Genomic DNA, 13,066 nt, shown 5'->3' on the forward strand with positions numbered 1-13,066 from the left:
TCAGACCACGGGCAGGAGACAGCTCCAAGGCAGAGGGGCTGGGGCTCCTAAGCTGGCTGCATCTGGGTCACATTTGGGAGGACCTCCCGCAAAGACACAGTCCTGGGAAGTCATGTTGTTTCCCTCTCCATCTAGGTAATGGTGGGGAGGAGAGGGCTGTTTCTGAGGGACACGGACAGGCTGGGGGTGGGGGGCGGGAGCTCCGGGGCCAGCAGGCACCAGGGCAGCTGCACCCCCACACACAATCAGAGGCATCGCCTGTTGGTGACAAAGCCTGCCCCACGTCCAGTGCCCACTCGGGCTCTGAGAAGTGTCCCAGGGCCTCTCCTCCGGCCGCTCCAACTCCCTTACCTCCCTCTGCAACATGCAGACCTGGGGCAAGTTCCTCGAGTTCAGAACAGATTAAGCTCCTCAGTCTCAAAAAGTTGTTGCCAGAAAATGTTGTATTTTTAATAGTTTTGATAGGTGCCCTACAGGCAAAAAGTATTTTCCCACACACAGTTGCAAAAGAAAACCACCACCAAAAAGGCAAAACACAGACATCAAACCAGGTCCTGGACATTTTAACACCAAGTCGAAGAAAAGGAGAACAAAAAAAGCAAAGATAATTTCTGAAAGAATGCTGGAAACAGGACGCGGCGTCAGATACGCATCAAAAGCAAGCGGTCACAACAGGAAGCGTTTCCCTGTGAACAGGTTCCTCCAGCTTTCCCACGTGGGGCTGGCTTCGGCGCTGCCAGGCGGCCTGCGGGGTGGTCACCGCCAGGGTGTCCCCAGCAGCCCGGCCAGCCCCACACGGGGTCAGCCTGAATGGTCAAGACCATTCAGCTTTTACTGAGTGGAGCTACCCAGGGCCAGAGCCCCGCCCGTGTGAGGAGAAACTTACCGATGGCAGAGCCATTAAGGAAAAGCGCAACGCCGAAGAGCACGCCGACGCAGAGCGCGAGGATGAAAGGCCGCCGGCGGCCCCAGCTCAGGGTGCACCGGTCACTGGCAGACCCAATGAGAGGCGTGAAGATGAGGCCAAGGATGGGGCTCAGGAACCAGGTGAGGCTGTAGTACTGCTCCGGAAGGCCTGCAAGGGACACGAGGACCGTCGTACACGCAAGCACTGGCCAGGCTCTGCCATAGTCTGCTTGGGAGCCCGGTGACAGCAGGTGCCTCTGTGTACACGCATGCACGTGCACACGCGCACCCCCCACCTCGGGTTGTGTCTCCATGGGGCGGACTCTTTTTTCTGCAAAGCCAGATATCTGAAGTCAATCCGGCCACAATATAAGCATCAGGTGGCCAGAGAAAAGGAGCCAGACCTTGGAGGGCCAGTGGGCCCCACCTGCCCAGGCTCTAGCCTGAGGGTCAGCACACGCTGACCGCGCAGGCACGTGGAGGGAGCCCCGCCCAGGGCTGGACACAGGCTGAAAACCCCTCCACACGGCTGGTGCTGACCAGGGCTTCGGGGCTGCTGTAGGCCACTTGGAGGGTGACAGGCACAGGGCCACTGTCCCTCGACACCAGACGGCCTACAAGAGCAGGATGGGGACTGCAGTTTCACAGAGGCAGGAAAGGCCCACCACACCTGGACCTCACTGGCTGAAAATGCACCAGAGGGTCCTACAGAGGGTCCCCACAGCTGGCAAAGGGCTGCTCTGAGTGGCTACTGGGTTGGGGCAGGGGGGATGAATGTGTCCAGCTGGAGCCAAAGGGTTGCAGATGACACCTGTCACGCTCACTTTCTCCTTCCTGAGCACCCAGGGAGGCAGGAAATACTGTGCCTATTGCAGACAGGGATCCTCAAGTTCAGAGAGGTCAGGTAATCCACCTGGGTCACAAAGCTAGAATTTCAGCCCTGGGCTACCTGATTTCAAATTTTGTCCCTGAGTCTACAGGCTGCCTCCCTATCACACAAACCCGCGTGTCCATCGCCAGCCAGGTGGGCACATGATGTGGGCACAGTCATAAGTGCTGCAGCACGGGAATGCGCAGCCGTGTGCCCGAGCTCACTCACAGCGCCGAGCGAAGCGGCCGCACACAGACGAGCACGCGCCTCTGACACCTGTTGTGTGACGTCCAAAGGCACAGAAAGGACTCTCCGCTGTGAGAACCTGGGTGCCAGTCGCCCTTGACGGGGGCAGTGGCTGAAGTGAGGTGGGCTCTGGGACTGGAGGTCTCTTCTTGATCTGGATGGGAGCCCCACGCTCCAGCCACGTGGTGCCAATTCATCCCACAAGGGACCTGAGATCGGTGCCCTCTCCCCATGCTGTACGTCAGGAAAACGCTGCCTTACTAAATAAAGGTGCTTGACACGCCGGCGGCTCATCTGGCTAATGTTTTACGCTGCCAAAAGCCACTAAGAGTATTGTGTTGAACTAGCAAGAAAAATAAACTTGTGTGGGAGGAGGAAATCATTTTCAGAGGAGGGAAGAAGCTTTCACAATTACTGCTAACGTGCCCACTCAAACATTTGCGCATTTGGCCAAGAATTTCAGGTGTCTGCTTTGACCTCTGCACTGCACACCTCAGGAAGGGTGAATTTTACTCCTAAGTCAGCAGAAAGGACTGATGTTTCAGGAAGCGAGGAGTCTGTGGAGCGTGTCCGCTGGACGGGTGAGAATTTACATGGCAGACCCGGGTTCCTTGGCGTCCCTGCCCTTGTTAATAATTATCCATCAGGAAGCCTATTTCTCAGAAGAGGCTCTTTATCAAAACTACACAGAGGGCGCAGAGAGAATGGGAAGCGGTTATTACTCTCACCACATGCAGACTGAACCAATCACTGTGGGCAAACCCCGTGATGGGTGCTCCTGGCAGAGCTGCAGGGCCTGTGTGCTGCCCTGGCCCCCTGGAGTGTGTACCCGGAAGGGCTCTGGGTGTCTCCTGTAGCGGCACGCTGGTTCTCACCTCCCTGCCTACGGAACCCCCACCTGCTGTCACTTTTCAAACTCCTTGGGGGCCATCCACCTAGGAGGCCCCCGCCACCCTGGGCACGGCAGTGCCTGCCTTTTCCACAGCATCCAAGCCGCCTCAGCCACCCACATGCACTCCCGAGAGACCGTGCCCCCCCGAGGGCTGTGGCCGCTCCCTCCTCTCTCCGTGCCGCCCACCCAGGCTGGCACAGATGGGACCTGTGACTCACAGAGGGCTTGAACACTAGCTGACCTGAACCAAGACCATCTGACCATTTCCAGTAGGCCTCGTTCCTTTTTGAAAAACCTGCGTTTTCATCTGATAGCCTTTCGCTTAAGCCTGAAGGATTTTCTTTAGTTGTTTTTTTTTTTTTAGCATTTCTAATAAAGGGGCTCTAAGAGCGACAAATGTGCTTGGAATTTGTCTGAACTCTCTTTATTACACTTTGACTCTTGAAGAATACTTTTGCTGGACACAGAATTCTGGGTGAATTCCTCCCAGCCCAGATCCTTGAGGATGTAATCCGCTGTGTTCAGAGCGCTACAGTTTCTGACAGGGCGGCTGCGGTGACTCCCGTGCGTGTTCCCTCCTATGTCACTGATGTATCTTTTTTCCTTGGGCTGCTTTAAGGATTCTCTTTACTGTTGGTTTTCAGCAGTTTGACAGTGACAAGCCTAGACAGGGATTTCTGCACACACCTCCTGGTTGGGCTTCCTTGAGCTTTATGAATTTGTAGATTTATATTAACGTTTCACCAAGTTTAGAAAACATTCCATATGTCTTACTTCAAAGCTGTGGGTTTTTTTTGTTTGTTTGTTTTTGTTTTTTTGAGACAGGGTCTTGCTCTGTCAACCAGGCTGGAGTGCCATGGCGCAATCTTGGCTCATTGCAATGTCTGGCCTCCCGAGTTCAAGCAATTCCTGTGCCTCAGCCTCCTGAGTAGCTGGGTACAGGTGTGCACCACCACACATGGCTAATCTTTGTATTTTTTGTAAAGACAGGGTTTCGCCGTGTTGGCCAAGCTGGTCTCAAACTTCTGAGCTCAAGCAATCTGCCCACCTCGGCCTCCCAAAGTGCTGAGATAACAGGATTGAGCCACTGCTCCTGGCCCTTTAAGTTTTTATGTCCCATTCTCTATTTCTTTTCTTCTGGGGTTCCAATTACAGACATGAGACCTTTGAGGTCATCCCTGTTTCCTGGGACTTCATTTCTTGTTTTCTGCATATGACTATTTCTACTGATTAATCATTAAGTCCACTGACTCTTCTGTCCTCTCCAATCTGCCATTAACCCCATCTGGTTCCTTTTCTATTTTGATGCTGTTATTTTTTCAGACCTAGAGCTTCCATTTGGCTTTTTCTATAGCTTTTATTTCTCTGCTGGGACTCCCTGCTCTCCATTCTGAGCATGGCTTCTGTCCTTCGGCATAGTTGTGCACATCCATCTGGCCAGCACAGCCGTGGCGTTATCGTGGGTCAGCCTCCACTGCCTTCCGAGCAAGGGTCCCCTTTGCTTTTAAAAAAAGTGTCTGCCTGTAATCCCAGCACTTTGGGAGGCCGAGGCGGGTGGATCATGAGGTCAAGAGATCGAGACCGTCCTGGTCAACGTGGTGAAACCCCGTCTCTACTAAAAATACAAAAAATTAGCTGGGCATGGTGGCGCGTGCCTGTAATCCCAGCTACTCAGGAGGCTGAGGCAGGAGAATTGCCTGAACCCAGGAGGCAGAGGTTGCGGTAAGCCGAGATCGCGCCATTGCACTCCAGTCTGGGTAACAAGAGCGAAACTCCGTCTCAAAAAAAAGTGTCTGCCAGTGCGGTGGCTCACACCTGTAATCCCAAAACTTTGGGAGGCTGAGGCAAGTGGATCACCTGAGGTCGGGAGTTTGAGACCAGCCTGACCAACATGGAGAAACCCCGTCCCTACTAAAAATACAAAATTAGCTGAGCGTGGTAGCACATGCCTGTAATCCCAGCTACTCGGGAGGCTGAGGCAGGAGAATCACTTGAACCCGGGAGGTGGAGGTTGTGGTGCGCCGAGATCGAGCCACTGCACTGCACTCCAGCCAGAGCGAAACACCGTCTCTCCAAAAAAAAAAGGTGGAATAATACTGAGTTGTATCCTAGACACTGTGGAAGATGTATTATAGATGACACCGTTACATTCCTTTGAGAGTGTTTGTGGTTTTATTTAATACAGGGTTTGAAATTCCCACCCCATATCCTAACTCTGCCTGTGGGTTTTTCAAGAAAGAGGGAGTGGAGTTATCCACCCAAGTTTTAGCCACCCTGTGCTGCGTCAACTAAGGCCAACCGTTGGGTTAAAAGTGGTACCAAGTGAGAAACCCGGGCATTCCCTCTTCCAGCTGTCACCTTCCTGCTTTGCTTCTGCCCCTAGCACTGGCTGGGTGTCAGGAGGGCAGGAGGAGCTGCAGGTGGGACCCAGCCCACCCGCTCTAGAGGCGTCGCTGCGTGCACAGACCGGTTCCGCCGTCATGCTGACAGCCCTGGGAGATGAGAAGACGCTGGGTCCAGAGCAGCCCTGGACCAGATAGCCACCCCAGTCCACAAGGGAGGCTTCTCACCCTGGGAGACAAGAAGAAACAGGGGAATGGGGGAAACTGCTGGGCCCAGGCCAGGCCCTCAGCTTCCCAGTCCTCCTGTGGAGGCTGCTTCTCCAGCCTTGCCCCACGGGCCCCTCCAGAGCCTGGTGGGACTGGGGCCCCAGGTATCCCTGGCACCTCCACCCACAAGCATCCACCCCTTCGCCCTCCACTCTGACTCCTACAGTCCCCACAGCTGCCCCAGCCCCCCTGTGGCCCTGGCCTGTCCCTCCGGTGTTGCCAGCCCCCAGCCCTAGGTCAGGTCTCCCCACGCCTCCCTCTGACCCCCACTAACTCACCCCTACGCCTGCCTTATCTACCTTGGGACGCAGGGCGGCCCCTCAAACCATACAGCTGCCATGGACTGTGCTTCCTTCCTGACGTGATTTTCACTTCACACCCTGTGGGGTCAGGGGCCATGTTCCCATCCTCAATGGGACACTGCCGGGCCAGCACCTGTGGGCTTCCTTTCTCCATCTTCCCCTCTGCTTGGACAACCCCAAGCCTGCACATCAGGACTGGCACCTGGCGCATTCTAAGGGGACCAGTGGAGATGCAGAGCCCACTGCGGCACCACCGCCTATGCCTCCTGCTGGGGTGCCCTCCATGCTCTTTCCCTGGAAGGGGTGGCACGCTGGCACCAGGCATCTACACCCGACGACAGCTGTCACTGCCGAACCCCTCGGTGGGCCTGGCGCCACCCCAGGTGCTGGCCTGTGTACTTTGGAGGAACCCAGAATCTAGTCAGAGCGGGAGACACACGACTGGGGTGCACAGGGCGGGAGGGGCTGCCAGGGCCAACAAGGCTTCCCTCGGATGGCATGTGGTGGAGGCCGCAGAGACCACGAGCGGGTCAGGCTGAGGATGGAGAGACAGGCTGGGGGCGGGCACAGGGCCAGCAGCGTCTATGTCTCATTCTTGCCTCCCCAGTCTGCCCAAAAGTCCATTCGAGGCTGTAAGGAAAGCTCAAGTCCTCCAGGCAGTCAAGGGCACCATCTCAGTCCCTAGCACCTGAGCCAGCATGGCCACGGGATGCCCGCCAGGTGCCTGCAGAGCTGGGTTGCACGATGGTCCCAAGTAACAGGGGACAGCTCCCTTTGTTTTGTCTAAGCACCTTGGCAAGAAAAATAAACATTTTCCATCATATCTTCAAAGCGGTCCTGGAAGGGCAAGGCTGCCTACCGCCTCCCGCCCCGCGGATCCCGCTCCGACGCCCCCAGTGGTGAGAACTTGGTTTCCCCCGTTCGCGGCAGGGGGCTGCCACTGGGACGCCTCGGACGGGGCATTTCCCAGCCCAGCTCCAAACAAACACAACACCAGGCCCAGTAAATAAGTTATGTTTTTTCCCAGGCAAAAGTTGAACAACAATGGTGGGACCAGGAAGGCTCCCTGTTCACAGGAAATACTCACTGTGTCACCGCTCGGCCGGGGGCTGTGTGAGGTCACGGGCGACGCTCGGGTCACGTGTGACGGCTCCTGTTCACAGTGCCGTGTGTGATAAACTGGGACTTTCTGGCAAAGGGGGAGGCTGGCAGGAGGGGTCAGGGAGTGGGAAAGTTGCCTATAAACGTTTAACAAAAGATCTGGAATCGGAACAGGAACTTGCATTCTTTCTTAAGGGACAAAGCCTTCCACATCAAGATATGCTTGTGTGTTGGGACCAAATGCCACAGTGACATGAAGCTCGTGAGCACACTCCTGCGTGGGAAACGCTTAGCATCCCTGAGTGACCTCTGATGAATTTAAGTCAAGGCATGCTGGCGGGAGCCCCTTCTGAAGGGCCCAGCTAGGAAAGACACCCCAGGGGAGCCGGGCCCGCAGGGCTTGGGCCACCTGCTTGCAAGAGGGGAAGGGCCGCTGGCACTGGGTTCCCTGGCACTGAGGCTCTGTGCTGGCGAGGGCCCAGCAGCTGCAGGGAATGTTCCAGAACCAACAGAGCCAAGGGAAGGTAGGGAGGGTGTGAAAAGAGGGGCAAGCTCAGGTGCTTTTTCTGAGACTACTACAAACTGGGCTGTCATTTAGAGTGGAGGGGACAGCAGCACCCGGAGCGTTCTCACACATGCCACTGTCCGGCTCTAACACCCACGGCCCAGCCGGCCCTTCCCAAAGGCCCAGCCATGGCTCCCTGAGCCCTGTGGGGAAGTCCAGGTGGCCAAGGGGCAGGGGACAATAAGCTCCCAGGCTTTGGGCTTCCGTAGGAGAGGAGGAATTGAAACTTGAAAGCTGGGACCCAGGGTCTCATTTCTAGAGGGCGAGGCAGAGCCCTCAGGGAAGAGCTGTGCGGAGCTGCTAGGTGCCAAGGCTGCGGCTCACTGTAGGCTTTAGCTGGGGTGATCTGGGTGGAGGCAGCAGTTTTGAAATGGAGTGTTCCAACCATACTGAAGGCTCCATTAATTTGACCCCAGTAGTAGACTCTTGAGGGTCTTTTGACGGGACGGCCCTGAGGCTGGGCTTGGTTTCCAGGGAGAGGATGCCCTCCCTGCAGCCCTGCACCAGGGGCCTCCCAGCAGCTCCCAGGGGCCACTGATTCTCCTCTTCAACAAGGAGGGGTGCCTCCACAGCCAGGCTAGAGGCCCCTGGCCAGACCCAAGCAGGACACTGACTCTCCAGAAAGCCAGTGAGAACATTCCACAGCTGCTGTCCTGTCTCAGAGCCTACCCCTGTGCCCAGCTTGTGGGCACCTGTGTTCACTGGCCAGCTCCTTGGGCACGCACCCACTGTGGCTGGAGCATCAGCTGCTCTCTGCCCTGTTAACATAGCCACCATCCTCATGCCTCTTTAAAACATATGTTGCAATAAGCAAACACCTTTGTGATGATACAGATGTTATCATAGCTGTATAAGCAACCGTATGGCCTTTGGTTTGAGATTTCAGAAGCTCCCTGAAGAGCACACAATGCAGGACATGTCCTACAGCCCTGGCTAAGCTCGTGGGTCAAAGCTGGCCATACCCTCGGCTGCATTATCAGTGCCAGAGCCAACAGCTACCCCAGGCCTTAGAGGAGAGAAAGGAAAGTTCCAATTCAGCGCACTCCAAACTCATCTCTCCATCTGCCGTTCCATATCTAGACCTCCTCTGGGGTCCCCTAACTCAGAGAAAAGGCTCCATCACCCACCGTTCATGCCGGCAGGACCCTGGGGTGCCACCACCACCCACGCCACCACCCACTCAGCGCCAGGTGCCACTGCCTCCTCAGCCACACATCCCCGCCTGGCACTCGTCTCCCATCAGCTCCTCCCGCCCACGGGGCCTTCGCAGACACTGCTGCCTCTGCCTGAAGCCTTCCTGCCCTTACCTGACACTGAGTAACTGCTTAGCGCCATTAAAGAGCTGCACTTCCAAGAGCACAGTTCTGTGAGTACAGCTAGCTTCCAACTGACCCCTGCTTCTGCCCTCATCCGCCACAGCCCACCCACCACCTGCAGCCAGAGTGACCACCCCAAAACCCACTGCTCATACTCGCCACGATGTCCAGTGCCCTCAGACAAAGTCCAGACTCCTGCCCGCGGCCTGCAAGGCCCTACACTACCCACTAGATGGGCAGCCCACACCAGTCCACTTCCTTCTCCACACCAGGCTCCAGCTGCCCACCCCACCTCCTCTTCTGGGACACACCAGGCTCACATCCCACTCAGGACCTCAGCCATGGCCAGTGCCTGAGTAGAAGCCCCCACCCCGGGCAGGGGTGGCTCCCTGGTGCTCAGGCACTCCTGTGTCAAGGCCACGAGCTTCAAGGCAGCAGGCCCTGTCCAGGACCCATCGCAGGAGAGCACAGGGCAGGTGGTGGCGCCTGCAGACCATGGCCTCCGCCCACGGCAGAGACCCTTCTGCCGCTCCAGCATGTGCTAGGTGGGCCCTGACAACAGATGGGCTGGTGATGAGACAGACTCCCCTACCTGCACCTCCCTCACAGCCAAGGCCTGGCCACAGGCAGGGCCACATGGCCTCTGGGCAGAAATGCTCAGCTCGGAGCTGGCAGCCCACCCCTCTCGGGCTTCGGGCCTTTGGAGCAGCCTGGGCTTCAAATGTCCTGTCCTGCATGTAAAGGGGCACCCAGGCAAAGGTGGGCATCTGAAGATGACAGGAGAAAGCACGGAAAACAACCTGATACTAGATCCTTGTCTGCACTTCTGAGGCTGCGGTGCTCCAATGATGTCCACGGGCAGTGAGTTCACAATGCCGGAGTGACAACTCCACTGCCCCGCCACACAACTGTGAGGAAGTCCCTGAGAGTCCACTTGCTCTCGTTAAATCAGTTACATGTCAGAGTCCGTTTTAGATGACTTTCCACAGCACAGCCGGCCTGGTGAGTATACTCTTGGAAGTAGGTTTCCCATAGGTGAATGAAGTACAGGCCTCCATGTCTGCATCACGGACTCAAATAAAACCCACCGTGGCTGTCGGGGGCTAGGCCAGAGTTCAGGAGTGGCACCGCATCTTACCAAGGGAGGGGTGCTCCTAAAGCCCGCCTCCCATCAGAAAGCCTCTTAGGACAGAAGGCATGGAGGGAAGGGGCTGTGAGGAGCTGCGGGTGCCGAGGGTTCCCAGCGTGGCCACCAGGACCGTGCACACCCACAGGACAGTCCCAGTATTGGAGACAAACAGCTGTGCCCAGCAGAGGCCTGAGACAGTGTGGCACGCGAAGGTCTGAAGCCCCAGGTGTGCCCAGATCTGGAATGGGGTAAGCAGCGGGGGAGGAAGGGCCCTGGTGGGGTAGGGGCTGCCAGGAGTAGCGTTCAGGCCAGTGCTGCCTCCGCCGTCCGGCCTTGCTGCCTGAGCTTATGCTGCGCCTGGGGAGGGCCTGGCCGCTGCCGCAGCATCTACACCTGACACTACCTTCCAGTGGAATTAACCACTCGAAAAGGCTCCTGCCCAGGGAAGTGCAATGCTGACACTGTCCAGTTTCTAAAGAAATGGAAAGAAGAGCAATACTGAAGAGCATGAGGTACAGACGTGCTGAGTGCGTTTTCCAGGCCAAACCGGGCACGCGGCGCTGACGACAGCCCCAACAACGTGGAACCAGGCACTCGGGTGCTGGGGCAGCACCTCCTGCTCCGGGGACGCTGTGGTGGCAGCGGGAACAGCGTGTAACACCCAGTGAGGCATCTCCCCCACCTGTCCGGACCAGCCTCTGTTTTCTCCCCTGTGAAATGGGGGAAAAGACTAGTGTCTGACAGGATGCTGTCTGCAAAGAACACCGGTGTGGGAGGAGCCACATTTGGCCACGTTTCTAGGGCTAAGGTTGCCCTGGGAGGGAAAGGACCTGGCAGGTCCTGGGACGGGAGCAGAGGGCACGCTGAAGGGCACAGCGTGGGAAGGAGCGCTGGAGACAGGGCAGAGGCCGCCAGGCTGGGAAGGCCTTGGCTCTGGGCTGAGAGTATGGCGCCTTGTGCAGAGGCAGCAGGGACCCTCAGAGGTGCCTGGGCTGGGACACGGAGGTCCCTGTGAAGGTCTTACTGCAAGCAGGAGGGTGGGGAGGATCACCAGGAGGCCAGTTTGCTCCAGCCTAGAACTCCCTGGACCAGACGACCAGCCAAGTGCCCGAGGTCAAAAGCTTGGATCGTGAGGTCACCACTGGCTCAACAGGGCACGTTAGGAATGGCTGCTCCCAGAGGGCAGTGTGGCTACCTGGAGCCGGATGCCACGTCGGGGAGCGCCCAGCAACAGCAGGTGGGTGGACAGCTGGAACTGTGGGACCCACACTGAGTGGTTGGGTCACCTGGCCACTGGTATCTTTCAGACAAAGAACCCTTGAGCAAAGGCGCAGGCAGAGAGGCCCAGGGACCACGGGGAACCCTCCCCATCAGATGCAAGGCCACTGTGGGCCCTGCCTAGTCCACTACATTGAGAGGCACAGCAGGAAACACTCTCTCCACATGGTGCCGAGCCGCGGATCACACTGGGAAGTTACTGCCACGTGACACTGATCTGAGTCTGTGAAGGCCCAGTGCACAGCGACACTAAGTGCTGGTCACCTCTCAACAGCGGCTGGGGAAGGCAAATGGCCCGAGATCTAGAGACCCCAGTTCAGTTCCTTTACCCAGGTTCTCCTCCCTCCATGGGCACTGGAAAATAGCACCTGGGTAACCAAGGCTCGAGGTCATGTAGTTCTGCCCAGGCCCAGTTAAAACAGCAGGAATAGCACAGGCTCTGCATCTCACCTCCACAGCCGGCCTGCAGAAGGGGGTCTTCGGGGGTGAAGCTGAGCCTCCAAGGGAGGTGCTGCCCCAGCACCCACGTGCCTGGGTCCCCCTGCAGGCAGGCTTGATTCCACGTCGTTGGGGCTGTCATCAGCGCCGCATGCCCGGTTTGGCCAGGAAAACGCACTCAGCGCGTCTGTGCCACATGCTCTTCTTCAGCACTGCTCTCTTTCCGCTTCTTCAGAAAATGGACAGTGTCAGCACTGCACTTCCCTGGGCAAGCTCACCAGCTACTAGGGACTAGAGGGGCAGGAGAACCCTCTTCTGGCTCCCGCGCATAGGGCCATGGAATCTCAATAACACATCACGTGCCAGCCCCCCTGCTCTGCGCATCACGCTTTGGCCACGGGCTGGTTCACATCCAAGACTTGGATAAGATGACAGGAAACGTCCCTTCAGCTGTAAGGCTTTATGGTTTGAATTAGGGACAGAGGGGAAACCTGACTGCCACCTTTACATACTGCTGTTTATAGCTTTGATTGTAACAAATGGCCAGAAATACCCCAAATACCCAAGCAGGGAACGATCGCACCAAGGCCTTACGTGAAGATGGGGATGCTGCCGCTGCAACATGAACACGCACACTCAACAGCTCCCAGGTGAGTGCTCACGCAGCTTGGGCTGGACTGGCGTCTCCTTTCAGTGTTTGCCACTTTCCATGGTGTAGACGCTGCCACCCCGCCAAATCTCAAGCTGCTGAGGTGACACCCCCACACAGGAGTCGAGAGGAGCAGCGCAGCGCTGAGCCGCATCTCCGGCCCGCAGGTATGCGGGCAGACGCACCATGGCGAAAGGGAGTTGGGGCACTTGGAAGTGCTATGCACGCGTTACCTTCGCTAACCTAAATCAACCGAAGCGTGCAACTGTTTCACGACGGATGTGTTTACCAGCCCGCAAAGCTCTTGAAAATGTAAGTTGGCTCTCAGGAGCCAGTATGAGCTGGTCCCAGCACATGGCTGGGCTGCAGACATTCGTTCATTATACCCTGCCTCCCGCCACATGCTGACTTACAGCTGGCTTGAGAATGCTATTAAATTAAAACTGGCAAGTTTTTGGAAATTAAGGAAAAAATTAATTCTTACTGATGGTTACTATTATGGTTTAACAATAAAGATGTTGTGTATTAAAAAAAAAAAACAAAAACAGCCCAGTGCAGTGCCTCAGACCTGTAATCCCAGTGCTTTAGGAGGCAGAGGCGGCGGATCACTTGAGGCCAAGAGTTCAAGACCAGCCTGGCCAACATGGTAAAACTCCATTTGCAGTAAAAACACACAAAAAACTTAGCTGGGCATGGTGGCAGACACCTGTCATCCCAGCTACTCGGGAGGCTGAGGCACAAGCAAGTGTCACTTGAGCCTGGGA

The 13,066-nt window shown here is 56.7% G+C and overlaps 1 protein-coding gene across 4 annotated transcripts in view; it reads right to left on the minus strand.

The window, feature by feature from the left end:
- SLC45A4 (solute carrier family 45 member 4) overlaps positions 1 to 13,066 on the minus strand; it is a 103,723-nt gene that overhangs the window by 11,272 nt on the left and 79,385 nt on the right. For all 4 annotated transcript variants that reach the window (XM_064384658.1, XM_012461212.3, XM_012461213.3 and 1 more), the window contains exon 3: positions 887 to 1,075. In XM_064384658.1, coding sequence (XP_064240728.1) covers positions 887 to 1,075 — 189 coding nt within the window. The remainder of the gene's footprint in view (positions 1 to 886; positions 1,076 to 13,066) is intronic.

Source organism: Aotus nancymaae, unplaced genomic scaffold (genome assembly GCF_030222135.1).
Source record: "Aotus nancymaae isolate 86718 unplaced genomic scaffold, 86718_ANA_hifiasm-v0.15.2.pri h1tg000036l, whole genome shotgun sequence".
In the NCBI taxonomy this organism is placed as follows: Eukaryota; Metazoa; Chordata; class Mammalia; order Primates; family Aotidae; genus Aotus; species Aotus nancymaae.